Consider the following 13,185-nt stretch of genomic DNA (forward strand, 5'->3'; position numbering starts at 1 on the left):
CTGCCTGCAGCCCCTCACTACAGAATGGCGCCCAACGTGGGGCTCGAACCCACGACCCTGAGATTAAGAGTCTCATGCTCTACCGACTGAGCTAGCCGGGCAATCAGGAGCAGGGCAGGACAAAAAGCAGGCCTGCCTGCAGCCCCTCACTACAGAATGGCGCCCACGTGGATGACTGGATCCACAGATAGCTTGAGAAAGCTTGGGAAAGACTAGAGTAAAGCATGTTTTCTTGATAACAGCAACTTCTCAGGTCTGAGCAAGCGCTCTCATCTAAGAGAGGCTTCCTGACTCAGCTTCAGCTGCAAAACCCTGCGGCTCATTAAGAGGTCCTGCCACAAAACACTTAAACGGTGTTGATGAAAAGCTGAACGCATGATTTTCAGTTTTCAGCTGTAGCAGGAAAAGAGTTGTGCTGTTTTAAAATGCTGGCTTTCTGGGCCATCCTGCCAGGGCAAACTCTGACTCTTTCAAGCAGGCAGTCCTGACTATGGAGCTTTTGATTGTTTAACACTGTTGCAGCTTGCTTGCTGGCAGGGACCTTGAACCGCCACAGAGTTGTGTGATGAACATGGGTACAGACAGTACCTCTGCCAATGAGGCTGGAAAGCTAAGGAATGGGCTGGATCTTGCTGTCAAAGCCACGGCTCTAGTCCTACCGATATTGTTTGGTAACTTAAAGACTCATATAGTCAGAAAAAGAGAGATATACAGTAAAAGAAAGATTCAAAGTCGAAGAAAAGTCAAAATGGTTTACAATGTGTTGGAAATATATGTAGGCTAAAAATTAAAGTTCTTAAGAAAAAAAAAGGAAGCAGTTGGGTGTGGTAGTACACACCTTTAATCCCAACACTTGAGAGGCAAAGGTAGATTGACCTCTGTGATTTCAAGGGGCAGAAGTGGATTGACCTCTGTGACTTCAAGGTGTGGTGCATACACCTTTAATCTGAATGCCTGGGAGGCAGAGACAGACAGATCTCTGTGAGTTCAAGGTGTGGTAGCATACACCTTTAATCCTAGCACTTGGGAAGCAGAGACGCGGATCTCTGTGAGTTCAAGGACAGCCTGGTCTAAAGAGTTATTCCAGGACAAAGATATGCAGAGAACGTGTCTCAAAAAATAAAAGTAAAAAATAAATGAAATAGAGGCTAAAATAAAGCTGCACAAAGATGGAAAATACACAGAGAATCTTGATGATGTATACTATTATGCTCTCTTTGAATTGTTTGAATGCTGAGGAAGGAGCAACAGCTGCTAAAAGATATTTGTTTATAAATGCTGCTGAACTAATCCAAGAAAGATATCTTGAAAATACCTTGACTTTAAAATTTGGATCTAAGGACATAATGCTTTGGAAAGGAGTTTCTTTTGTTTTTACAGAAAATGAAACCCTACGGATTGCTTCTATCCCAATGTGGTATGATAGACCACGCCCTCCTGAAAGGTTGCTGTGAACAACTTCAGAAAATTACTTCACCCAACTGATGACTAAGATGAACCTGGCACACAGGTTACATTATGAAAGATCTGATTAACAGCGTCCACATTCAGCAGGAAGCAGTTTGGAGAGAAATAACTGCGCCCATTTTCCCAAATATTGTTTATAAATGTTCTTTTACATTTAAAGGGGGATATGATATAGATATGAATAATTTGCATTGGTATGGATTTTAAGGTCAATTTTGTTATATGTATATGTATTTCTGATACTGATTAATGTATTGTGATTGTGTAGTTCATTTAAAAATGTAATGTATATAGGTTGTTAATGGATAGTTATCAATAATAGTAAAGCTTGTAGTCACGTTAGTTAGATTTTCTAGATATATAGAGATATATTTAAGTTAAATATGCATTCTTCATATCTTTCAAAGACTATAGAATATGGCATTTTAAATGTTTTAATAACTTAGGGCTTTTCATGACAATGAGACACATCTGCTCCTGGCAGCACCAATCTACTTCAAGAGGAAGATGGGCATCGAAGAGGCTACTTATGGAGTTTGATAGCCATTTGGGCAAGAAATTGCTCTTGCCTGGACTATTGCATAAACTGGACACAGAGAACCCTCAAAGAGAGGATTGCTGAACTTGCCTATAGGTGAGAAGATCTCTCTGGGTTCCTGATTCATGAAAGAGTCTGCAAGACATTCTGCAGGACACAGCAGATAGTGACTGAACTGTCTTTGAAATTTCCTGCTTCATGGGAAAGTCTGCTGGATACTGTGGACCTATAGGCCGAAGATAGATGCCCCAACAATACAAAAGAACTTTGGGTGACTGTCCAGGCAGCGAGATGTCTCTATCATTTCTAGAGTTTGGAAATTGCATATTTCTTATTTACTTAGGTAATATGGTGTCCTTCTGGAGTCTTTGATGGAGCTGAAGAAGAATAGATAGATAATTATAGTTGTTTTCCTTTGTTATGATAAAAGATAAAGTAGATATAAATATTGTAACAGTAATACTTACTTGATAACTGTTTTGTTATATGTAATTTTACTATGTTAAAGTTAAAGCCTTTCTTTTTTGTTTAAACAGAAAAAGGGGAAATGATGGAGGGCTCCCATTGGCTAATAAAGAAACTGCCTGGCCCATTTGATTGGCCAGCCTTTAGGTGGGTGGAGTAGACAGAACAGGAAGAAGGAAGTGAGGTAGATGGCTCAGTGAGATGCCACACCTCTCCTAAGTGAGACAGACTGCCGTGCCTCTCCAGAGAGAGAAGCCAGACGCGATGAAGCTCCAGCCCAAGATGGATGTATGCTAGAAACTAAACGGTAAGGCACCACTTCATGGTGCTACACAGATTATTAGATATGGGTTAATCAAGATGTGAGGAAGAGGCTGAAAATAATGGGCCAGGCAGTATTTAAAAGAATACAGTTTCTGTGTAATTATTTCGGGGCACAAGCTAGCCCGGCAATCAGGAGCAGGGCAGGACAAAAAGCAGGCCTGCCTGCAGCCCCTCACTACAAATTAGATTTTCAATGAGGATTATGAAGCTGAAATTATGACATCTAATATTTTCTTCATCTATTAAATGGGGAAAATATCGAAGTTATGAACATCTGAATATTATGGAAGACAAATGGTGCAGTATTATGAATGCATCCACTTCTGTCAGTTTGGGATGCATGGCAAAGAGAATAATGGGTGAAAACCTGATAAAGTTTTCTCAATTTGAAAAACAAAACAACAATAACAACAAGCAAACAAACAAAACAATAACAAACTCCCTAAGAAATTAAACATACATTCTACCCTTAGGCAATTTCAGTGAAATGAAGAAGAATGAAAGCATAAGCATGGGTGAACATCTGTCCACAGATGTTCAAAAGAGTTTCTTCATAATAGCCTCAAACTGGAAATAATTAAATGTCTCTCAAAAGGCAAATGAAGAAACAGTGGTGTATCCACAAATGTAGTATGATTCATAAGTAAAAGTAATGAAATACTGATATATACAATGTGACCCAAGGAGTAATTTTAAAAGAGAAACAGAAAATACAGCAGATGGCAGGTACCTGTTACAGTGTGAGGTACTGACTATGACCAGATCATAGTTTAAGTACAGTGGCTGAAAGTTTAATGAGTATGTGGAAGCTTACAAATCATTGTTATTTCCTTTTTATTAATAAACGAGATGATGGTTCTGTACCACCAGCTGTTCACAGTTCATTGAATGAGCATCTAGTTGATAGGAGATAATTACCTCTTCCCTGTAGGAGGTAAAGTGGTTCTCATTCTGCAGACTCCTCTAATGGTCATGGGAGTATGAGACCAAGAGAACATGCCAAAAACAAGTTTGTTTTTAATGACCCCTAAACACTTGATCACCCCATTTACCTGTATGAAAACAGATGCCTTAAAATAGGCAGAGTGATGTCAAGGACTGCCCTTCTGCTTCTGATCTTTAAGAAAAAGCCATTCTTGTACATGGAAACTATGCAAGCATAGAATTAGAAAAAGGATTGAGTGGAGGATATTTTATGGTTATTTCAACTAAAAAAATTCTTATTCAGTTTTAAATACATCTATGAATTCACTATTTTTTCTCAAAAGTTTACTCTCAGTTTATTTCCAGTTAAAGATGCTTCTATTCCCAACATTTCAGCTCTTTCAATTACTTAGAAAGGTCCACTGATCCTATTTTTTCCTCTCTCCAATTTGTCTCTACTTCTAAGGCAAACTCAACACCTCTCAATTCTTCCTGCCTGCACTACAATTTCTTTGTTCTAAATGCTCTCGCTGATTCTAGGCTCTTCAAATATTAATACAGTTCAACCAAATACTACTTTTAGATTCTATCATCCATTGTATCTTTTATGCATAAAACCCTTTTAAAACTAGGTCGTCACTAGTGTACCATGCCCAGGGCCCTGGGTTCAATCCCTAGCACTCTGGGGAGAAACAAACAAAACTAGGATGTAAAACAAAAACCAGAAAGTGTCTAGAGAATAGTAACAATAAAATAAAATTCAAAAGTTTCTCCTTACAAATATCTAATGCTATATATGCATATAAGTAAGAATTTAAAAAGAACACATAAAAAAGATGGAAAAGGCCCTTAAGAAGTTGATCAGTATTTATTTCTTATCAAATGGCATCTATAAAATAGATACCTTTTGGTAATCATTTAATGTTCATATACCATAAAGCCTATCTTCTATAATCAAGCTCCAAAATCTCTTTGCACCTTACTTTTCATCCCTCCTTTTCCCATCCAACCCTAAACTCCCGACAAACTAAAGAGTTCAAGCCCCCTCCACACTCCCGCAATGGGCCAGTGCTCACAACATACTTTTCAGCTAGCATACATATCCTTTGCCTCCATTTCTGGATGTAGAAATCACACTTGACCACCTTCACAGTTCGGGTCAGATAATATATCCTCCATAAACTATCCCCAATGTCTCCTTTAAAATGCCACTAAGCATTTACAACAGAATACAGCATGCTCATAATTACATAGTTTGTGTATATGTGAACAAGTAGCTCTGTTTTAGGCTAGATGGGAACTTTGTTTCAGTCACTGTCATATTCCTGAGGCATAAAATATTATCTCTCTGTTATACGTAAAATGAGTGAGTAGCTATTTTTTTAAAAAAGCACTAGAAAGACTTTTAAAAAGCAAAACTTAATTTTCACTTTTTATTTTATTATGTTTTTAAGAAATTTCTATTCAAGGTTTATTTCTTAACCTAACCTTCTTACCTGGAGATATGTTATTCTCCGCTGGACCAACTCTGTCAGATCTTTGGCCTCTTTTTCCCGCCAATCACCTGCTCCATCTGTTTGACTGAGGTAGTATAGATCTGTCATGATAGATCTGTGAAAGCAAGCAACATTGGAGGTCCACTTATTTGTACTGTTTCAATGGATTATACAAAACTACAGGGAGCCAGGAATATTGTGGTATTTATCTTTTATTTTCCATTAAGACTATGAAATTTAAAAATTAAGCCTCTACCACCCATGACTTATTCCTATAGAAAATCTTTTCTGACAAAAAGATAGACAACTTTTCCCCACAGGCCAACCAGCCACAGTGTCGTTCCCCACCCTCTCCCCCCTGAAAACAGAAAAAGTATAAAGAATGCAATTCAGTAAGCATGGTATTGCTATTTGAATGGACCACTGTGTCCTCTTGTCATTTGACGGCCCCTCTTAGTATTCCACTCTGAGTGATTGAAAAAAGAGTGTCCTAAACAATTAAGGATTACAAATTCTTTCTTTTAAAGGAACAAGTACTAAGATTTTAGGTTATATGAACATCTGCTCATTTTTTTTGGAATTATGCAATGCTTCATAAATTTTCATGTGCAAAGGCCATGGAAATCTCTGTATCACTCCAGTTTTCATATTCCTACTGCCAAAAGGCGTATCATCTGTTACCTTTGTAACAGAAAAGTTGCCATAGAAAATAAGTGAATAGGTGTGTCTCTGTTCCAATAAAACTTTATTTTAAAAAAGGAGGGAAAGAGCCCGATTTAGCCCTTGAACTATAATTTGCTGTTCTTTCATCAAAACTAATGTGGTGGTTATGATACTTTCTCACTGTGTAACCATCATTAATTTCAATGATAACATGTTAGATTTCCTGCCAATAAACTAAATTACCCTGTAAATTGCAAAGAGATAATGTTAGAGTTGGTACAAATGTTTTTACTTATTTTGCACTGAATAAAAACAATTGTTTGCACTTAGTATTAAAGAAAGTTCAAAAGCATTCTCTAACAGGCCCCAAGTAATCTGTCAGTATCTGACTATGATGTCAGTATATGACTGTCACAACCAGTATCTGACTATAAATCTCTACTAGTACTGATAACAACTAAGCTACCAGAATTATTGTTACAGTTTTCTGACAATTCTCCCAGCTCCCAGCTTTGCCTATGTGTAGAGTTTACTCATGGTGGCCAGTTCCTCTTAATGATCAAATAACACTTCTGCTTTGTACTTAACATTGAGTTGACCCTTCAAATCACTTAAAAGTCAAAGCCAAAGTCACTGCTTTGACTTATAAGACCCAACACATCATGATCCACCATTCGATCTGGTCTCTTCCTAATGACTTCTTTGCCTACTTTATTTCAGTCACACTGGCCTCTTTGCAAACATTTAGGAATATGAGCGTATTGCTACTGTGGGCATTTACAATTGCTCCTTTCCATACTGGAGTACCCAGACATCCATCCACATCAACCAAATGTCCTGCAAATATTTGTTCAAATGTCACCTTCTTCATAAGGCTTCCTGGATTAAACTACTTTTAAATAGCCAACATCCTACCGCCACCATCGCCCACCTCTGCTCTTTCCCTCTCCTTCCTCTCCTTCCCTTCATGGGTTCCAATTCTAAAAACTCTCAGAAAGTTGTTTTGCAGAGCTTACCTTGAGAACAAAAAGCACAGACTAATACTTACACAATAAGGGAAAGGAGTTACTCATTGGGGATAACAGTAATATGTGGTAAGGACGGCTAGGCATAGAAACTATTCAATATTCAGTCCCCTGTAAGAACTGAAGAGGACTTATCAATCAGAAGGACTCGGTTAACAAGTGTTGAAATGAGTCCTCAACAACTGTGAGTTAGTCACCTAGGAAGACACAACATGGTTTCAGTAACTTTTATTTCTACCTCTTGACTAAATGTTACATCTGTTAGCAACTAAAACTGGCAGCTCACATAAAGCCATTTGGACTATGAATGATTGCACAGTGAATAATGATATCACATTTGAAAAAAAGAAAATATTGATGTAAAATGACCATTAAAAGCCTAAGACACCATTCAGAATATTCAGCCTGAGTTAGCAGAAGAAGGGCTCTATATATGTTTTGGAACAATGAGTCACTATCAAAGGATTTCTGGCATTTATTGGTGTCAAAATTACCTACTCACAGGACACTCTGAAGCTTAGCTTAGTAATTTCATTTTCATCCTTTTTGAACATGGTTAAGAGTATAAAACACCACAGTGTTTTTATTAATTTTTATACTTGTTATTCTATTTTAAGATTGAAACAATTTCTTTGTATGCAGAAAATTTTAGCTACCTCTTTAACAAATTAACCTGCTAGGTCACATACAGAACAGTTTCAAATTTAAATCTTTTTCTTATCAAACTGAGCTCTGTCTGAAATATTGTATAGCCTACAATATTCTTTATAGTTACTAAGTTAAAAGTTACTATTTTCCATGGCTTGAGTGTTTTCTGAGTGTTCCCAAGCCCCATTGTGTTTAAAATCTTAATATCCAGGGTAGCAGCATTGCAAAGTGGTTAGAATGGGGTGAGGTTATCTAGAAGGGGGTCCTAAGATTCTTGGGTGAGGTGCACCCTCAAAAGAGGCTATGTGACATCATTCATATCCCCCCATGGCCTGATTGTTTCTCCCCTCCTCTTCTCTTTGACTATCTGGCCATGTAACCTCTTCCACACGTCTCTCATGATGCTGGGAGGGCTTCAGCTGAAACTGAGCCAGAACAACATCAAGCCTGTAAACAAGTCTCTTGTCTTTATGAAACTGACTCTTTCAGACATTTCCCTATGGTGCTGCAAACTTGCTTAACACACTGACCACATGGAATTATGATTTCACCTGAGAAGCACAGAAATCTTTAACTATAATTGTGCTGTAAGGCTCAGCTGGAAATTTACAATACTTTCTCAGTTTTATAAAAATCTACCACAACACAGTCATGGTTCTCTCTATTTCAAAGGCACCACAACATCCACTCATTTCCTCCTAGTCATCAAGTAGTAATGGTCACAAAACATATTGCAAATCTCCATGTTAAACAGCAATACTGGTGTAGATAAAGCACAGTGGAATAAAAACCTACTAGCAAATGCCTATTGGAGGGAAGAAGGAAACCCAATATGCTATGCTTAGCTTTAAAATTAAAATAAGCATGTGAATACACATACATATATGTACATACATGAGAACAAAAATCAGTAAGTTTTATTGACATTCATAGCTTCAAGTGGAGGGAAAACATATTGAGCCTAATCTGAAAGGGAGTCTTTTAAAATATAAAAAATGTTGTGTCTTAGGCTCTCTCCTCTTTTTTTCTTAACATAGTTCAGCCTGGGGGCAATTTATGATTTTCTTCTATCAGTTCCTAGAAACTGGGCTTATATAAGCTTCTACATCTAGCTGTGATTTCTAGATTCAGGTCTTACGAGTTAAGAAATTTCTTTTCCATCAAAAATGGAAGTGAAGAGCCGCATATCTTAATGAATTGGTAAATTAAAAAAGCAGTTTACTTTCAAACCAAGTTATATTAGTACTAAGTCTTGGTAATTTATTCCATCTCAATCTGTGTAGAAGTCAAAATGATCAAGCAACTAGATGAAAAGTATTCAATATCATCTGACATAGAAAACACAGATAAAACTTCAATGTAGCAATCATTTCAACCAATTAATATGACATTTACAACATACACACACACATGCATGCACAAGATTTAAAGAAAAGAAACTCAAACACTTTTGAAGGGATGTAGATTAGTTCATCATATGATTCAGTTATCTCACTTCTAAATACATATCTGGTATCTGAAGGAAATATAATCAGCATGTCAATGTAATATGTTTATTGCTGCATTAGTCACAGTAGCTAAGAAGTACAATCAACCTAGATGCCCGTCCTTAAGTAGAGGATAAACAAGTGTCTTAGTTAGAGTTTCTACTGCTGTGATGAAAGACCACGACCAAAGCAATTTGGGAGAGGAAAGGGTTTATTGGTTTACATATCCCAAGTCACAGTCCATTAAGGGAAGCCAATGCAGGAACTCAAACTGGTCAGGAAACTGGAGGCAGGAACCTGGAAGAGGGAGCTGATGCAGATGCCATGAAGGACTGCTGCTTACTGGCTTGCTCAGCCTGCTTTCTTCTTATAGCATCTAGGATCACTGGTCCTGGGGCAGCACCACCCACAAGGGCCCTCCCCTATCAATCACTAATTAAGGAAAAACCCTATAAAGGCATTATCTCAATTGATATTCCCTCTTATCAGATGACTCTAGTTTGTGCCAAGCTGACATAAAACTAGCCAGCACAATAATAAACATTCCTTGTTATTTTTTCCTTGGTGGCATAATTGAGACAGATTAGACGCCTCCTCCTCTATACACACACACTTTCACAAAAAAAGTTTTAGGACCATAAAAATAGAAAAATAACTCAAGAGAAAATATGAAGAACACAGATGGAGCCAATTTTTGAGATGAAGTTTCAAGTGAATATTATTCAGCCATTAAGAAGACTGAAATCAATCCATATCTATCCCTGTGCACAAAACTCATGTCAAAATGGATTAAAGATTTCAATACAAATACGACCACACTAAGCCTGATAGAAGAGAAAGTGGTAAGTAGTCTTCGATGCATGGGCACAGGAGACCACTTCCTAAATATAATACCAGGAGCACAGAAAATGAGAGCAAGAATAAATAACTGGGACCTCCTGAAACTGAGAAGCTTCTGTAAAGCAAAGGACACAGTCAATAAGACAAAAAGGCAGACTGCTGAATGGTAAAAGATCTTCACCAACCCCACATCAGACAAAGGACTGATCTCCAAAATATCCGAAAAACTCCAAAAATTAGACATCAAAATTCCAAATAGCCCAATTTAAAAATGGGATACAGAACTAAACAGAGAATTCTCAACAGAAGAATCTCAAATGGCCAAAAGACACTTAAGGAAATGGTCAAATCCTTAGCTATCAGGGAAATGCAAATCAAAAGGACTTTGAGATACCATCTTACACCTGTCAGAATAGCTAAGATCAAAAACATCAATGATAGCTTATGCTACAGAGAATACGGATGGTGGTGGGAATGCAAACTTGTACAACCACTCTGGAAATCAGTATGGCAGTTTCTCAGAAAATTGAAAATCAACCTATCTCAGAACCTAGCAATACCACTTTTGGGCATAAAACCAAAAGATGCTCAATCATACTACAAGGACATTTGTTCAACTATGTTAATAGCAGCGTTATTTGTTAATAGTTAGAACCTGGAAACAACCTACATGCCCCTCAACCGAAAAATGGAAAAAGAAAATATGGTACATTTACACAAAGGAGTACTACTACTCAGCAGTAAAAAACAATGACATCTTGAAATTTGCATGCAAATGGATGGAATTAGAAAAAAACATCCTGAGTGAGGTAACCCAGACCGAGAAAGATGAGCATGGTATGTACTCACTCATAAGTGGATACTAGCTGTAAAGCAAAGGATAATGAGGCTAAAGTCCAAGACCCCAGAGAAGCTAAGAAACAAAAAGAACCTTAAGAGTAACATATATAGATTCCCCTGGGAAGGGGAAATAAACAAGATTTCCTGAGAAAATTGGGAGCATGGGGGTGGGGAGGAAGAGAGGGCAGAAGAGGAGGAGGGAATAAGGGGAGGGCGTGGAGAACTTGAAGGAGCTGGATAGTAGAGATGGGGGGAGGAGAAAGACAGAGAGCAAGGATAGAAATATCTTGATTGAGGGAGCCATTATAAGGCTAGCAAGAAACCTGGCACTAGAGAAATTCCCAGGAATCCAAAAGGATGACCCCAGCTAAGACCCTAAGCAATATAGGAGGGGAGACCTGATCTTGACTCGCCCTGTAGTCAGACTGATGAATATCTTAAATATCACCATAGAACTTTCATCCAGCATCTGATGGAAACAGAGGCAGAAACAGGCATCGGAGCATTGGACTGAGCTCTCAAAGTCCAGTTAAAGAGTGGGAGCAATGAAAATATAAGCAAAAAGATCAAGACCATGATGGGTTCGCATACTGAAACAGTTTATCTAACCTAATGGGAGCTCACAAACTCCAGCCGGACCAGGAAGGAACAAGCATAGGACCAAACTAGTCCCTCTGTAGTTGACAGTTGCATGGCTGAGCCAGACTGCTGGGCCACTGGCAGTGGATTTATCCCTACTGCTTGTATTGGCTTTTTGGAACCCATTCTCTTTGGAGGGATACCTTGCTCCACCTAGATATAGTAGGGAGGGCCTTGGTCCTTCCTTAAATCAATGTGTCTTACCCTCTCTGAGGAGTGGATGAGGGGTGGGATGGAGGGAAGATGGAGGGGATGGGAGGAAGAGATGGAATGGGAACTGGGATTGGTATGTAAAATGAAAAAGGATAGCTTTTTTGCTTTTTTAAAATAAAATAAAGTAGAAAAAATAATTAAAAAATGAAAAAAGACTGAAATACCATCAATCTTACCAAGATGGACAGAACTGGTACGTCCTATGCTAAGTGAAATATGACAAATACAGAAAGGTAAGTACTGTATTTCTCTTTCCTGTGTAAATGTTTCTTAAAAGTCGACTTTAATATAAAATAGTGATAGCTAGAGGTTGAGAAAGCAGGGATAGCGTATATATAAAGGGGTTTAGATTTAGTCACTGCACAGTGTACACATATATTGAAGACACACATGAATTCCATTAATACCCACAATCAACATATTAGTATAAAAATAAATAAGGGACAATAATTAGTCGAATACTAATATGTCAATCTATTCTCGGTCTAAAATTAAGTCTGATTTTTAAATTCCCCACCCCTTTTCCCTATCAAACACCACATAAATAAGGCAGTGATGACAGGAAACAATGTTAAATTCATATTATTTCTTTTCTGACTCAATGATGTCTGCAAGTTGTATTCCTACAAAATGTAGTTTTTTGTGTTAAAGATCTGAATATAATCTCAGAAAGTTATGGCCCATTACTGGGAATTATGGTGATTAAAAGCATTCTGCAGAAACTCCTGATTTTCTAGAAATTCCACACCCTGGGCCATACTTCCCTATGAAACCCCCAACTAGATTATTTTGCTGTCTTTTTGTCACTAAAGCATAAAGAAATCCCATAGTTGGGCAGTAAGTATGGGTTCATGAGGCCACATCAAGGCTGAACATATGTAAGCATAGACAAGGTTAGGTACCAGCAAAATGAGGGTAGACTACAATGTCTGATGACAATAGGCACATTAGAACAGAATGTATGACTCTGGAGTCGGCAGCTATGAGGGCTGTCACAACTTCATTTCAAAAACTCTCTATAGCCGGGCAGTGGTGACGCTCAACTTTAATACCAGCACTCGGGAGGCAGAGGCAGGCAGATCTCTGTGAGTCCGAGGTCAGCCTGATCTATAAGAGCTAGTTCTAGGACAGGCTTCAAAGCTACAGAAAAACCCTGTTTCAAAAAGAAAAGTTGTCTGTGCTTGTGTTAATTGCACTTTCCAAAGTAATTTTTCTATTTTCATAGTCATAAACTTTCATGTGAAAAGGGAGGGTGTTTAGTCTGTCTCAATTTTGCCATTAAGAAAACTATAATAAGGAAGGTTTTTGCTTATTTCTCATTCAAAATGATAAAACATAAAATTATCCCTCAAGGGCCAGCACAGTTATAATTCATGCAAGAATAATCTGAAAGTGAAGATTCAACATATACTAAGATAAACTTGACTAAGGGAAATTGCTGCAAAGTCTAGTCCCTGGGTAAGTCTAAATCACAGACAAGGAAAATTATCTTAAATTTGTCTAAAGATGCTGTGATGGTTACTTTCCATTATCAGTTTCATTAAATTTAGAAACATCATACAATAGCACCTCTTGTGTAAGACAATGAGAGTATTTTCAAAAAGGCTTGACTAAAG

General features: G+C 37.8%; 1 protein-coding gene and 1 non-coding gene across 5 annotated transcripts in view; both read right to left on the bottom strand.

Annotated features, from left to right (window-relative positions):
* Positions 1 to 13,185, bottom strand: part of Fut8 (fucosyltransferase 8) — a 214,633-nt gene that overhangs the window by 54,708 nt on the left and 146,740 nt on the right. For all 4 annotated transcript variants that reach the window (XM_038337846.1, XM_038337844.1, XM_038337845.1 and 1 more), the window contains one exon: positions 5,215 to 5,329. In XM_038337846.1, coding sequence (XP_038193774.1) covers positions 5,215 to 5,329 — 115 coding nt within the window. The remainder of the gene's footprint in view (positions 1 to 5,214; positions 5,330 to 13,185) is intronic.
* Positions 29 to 101, bottom strand: Trnak-cuu. The gene has a single exon. It is a non-coding gene; the product is annotated as a tRNA-Lys (tRNA).

The sequence above is a fragment of the Arvicola amphibius genome, chromosome 7 (assembly GCF_903992535.2).
Source record: "Arvicola amphibius chromosome 7, mArvAmp1.2, whole genome shotgun sequence".
Lineage (NCBI taxonomy): Eukaryota > Metazoa > Chordata > Mammalia > Rodentia > Cricetidae > Arvicola > Arvicola amphibius.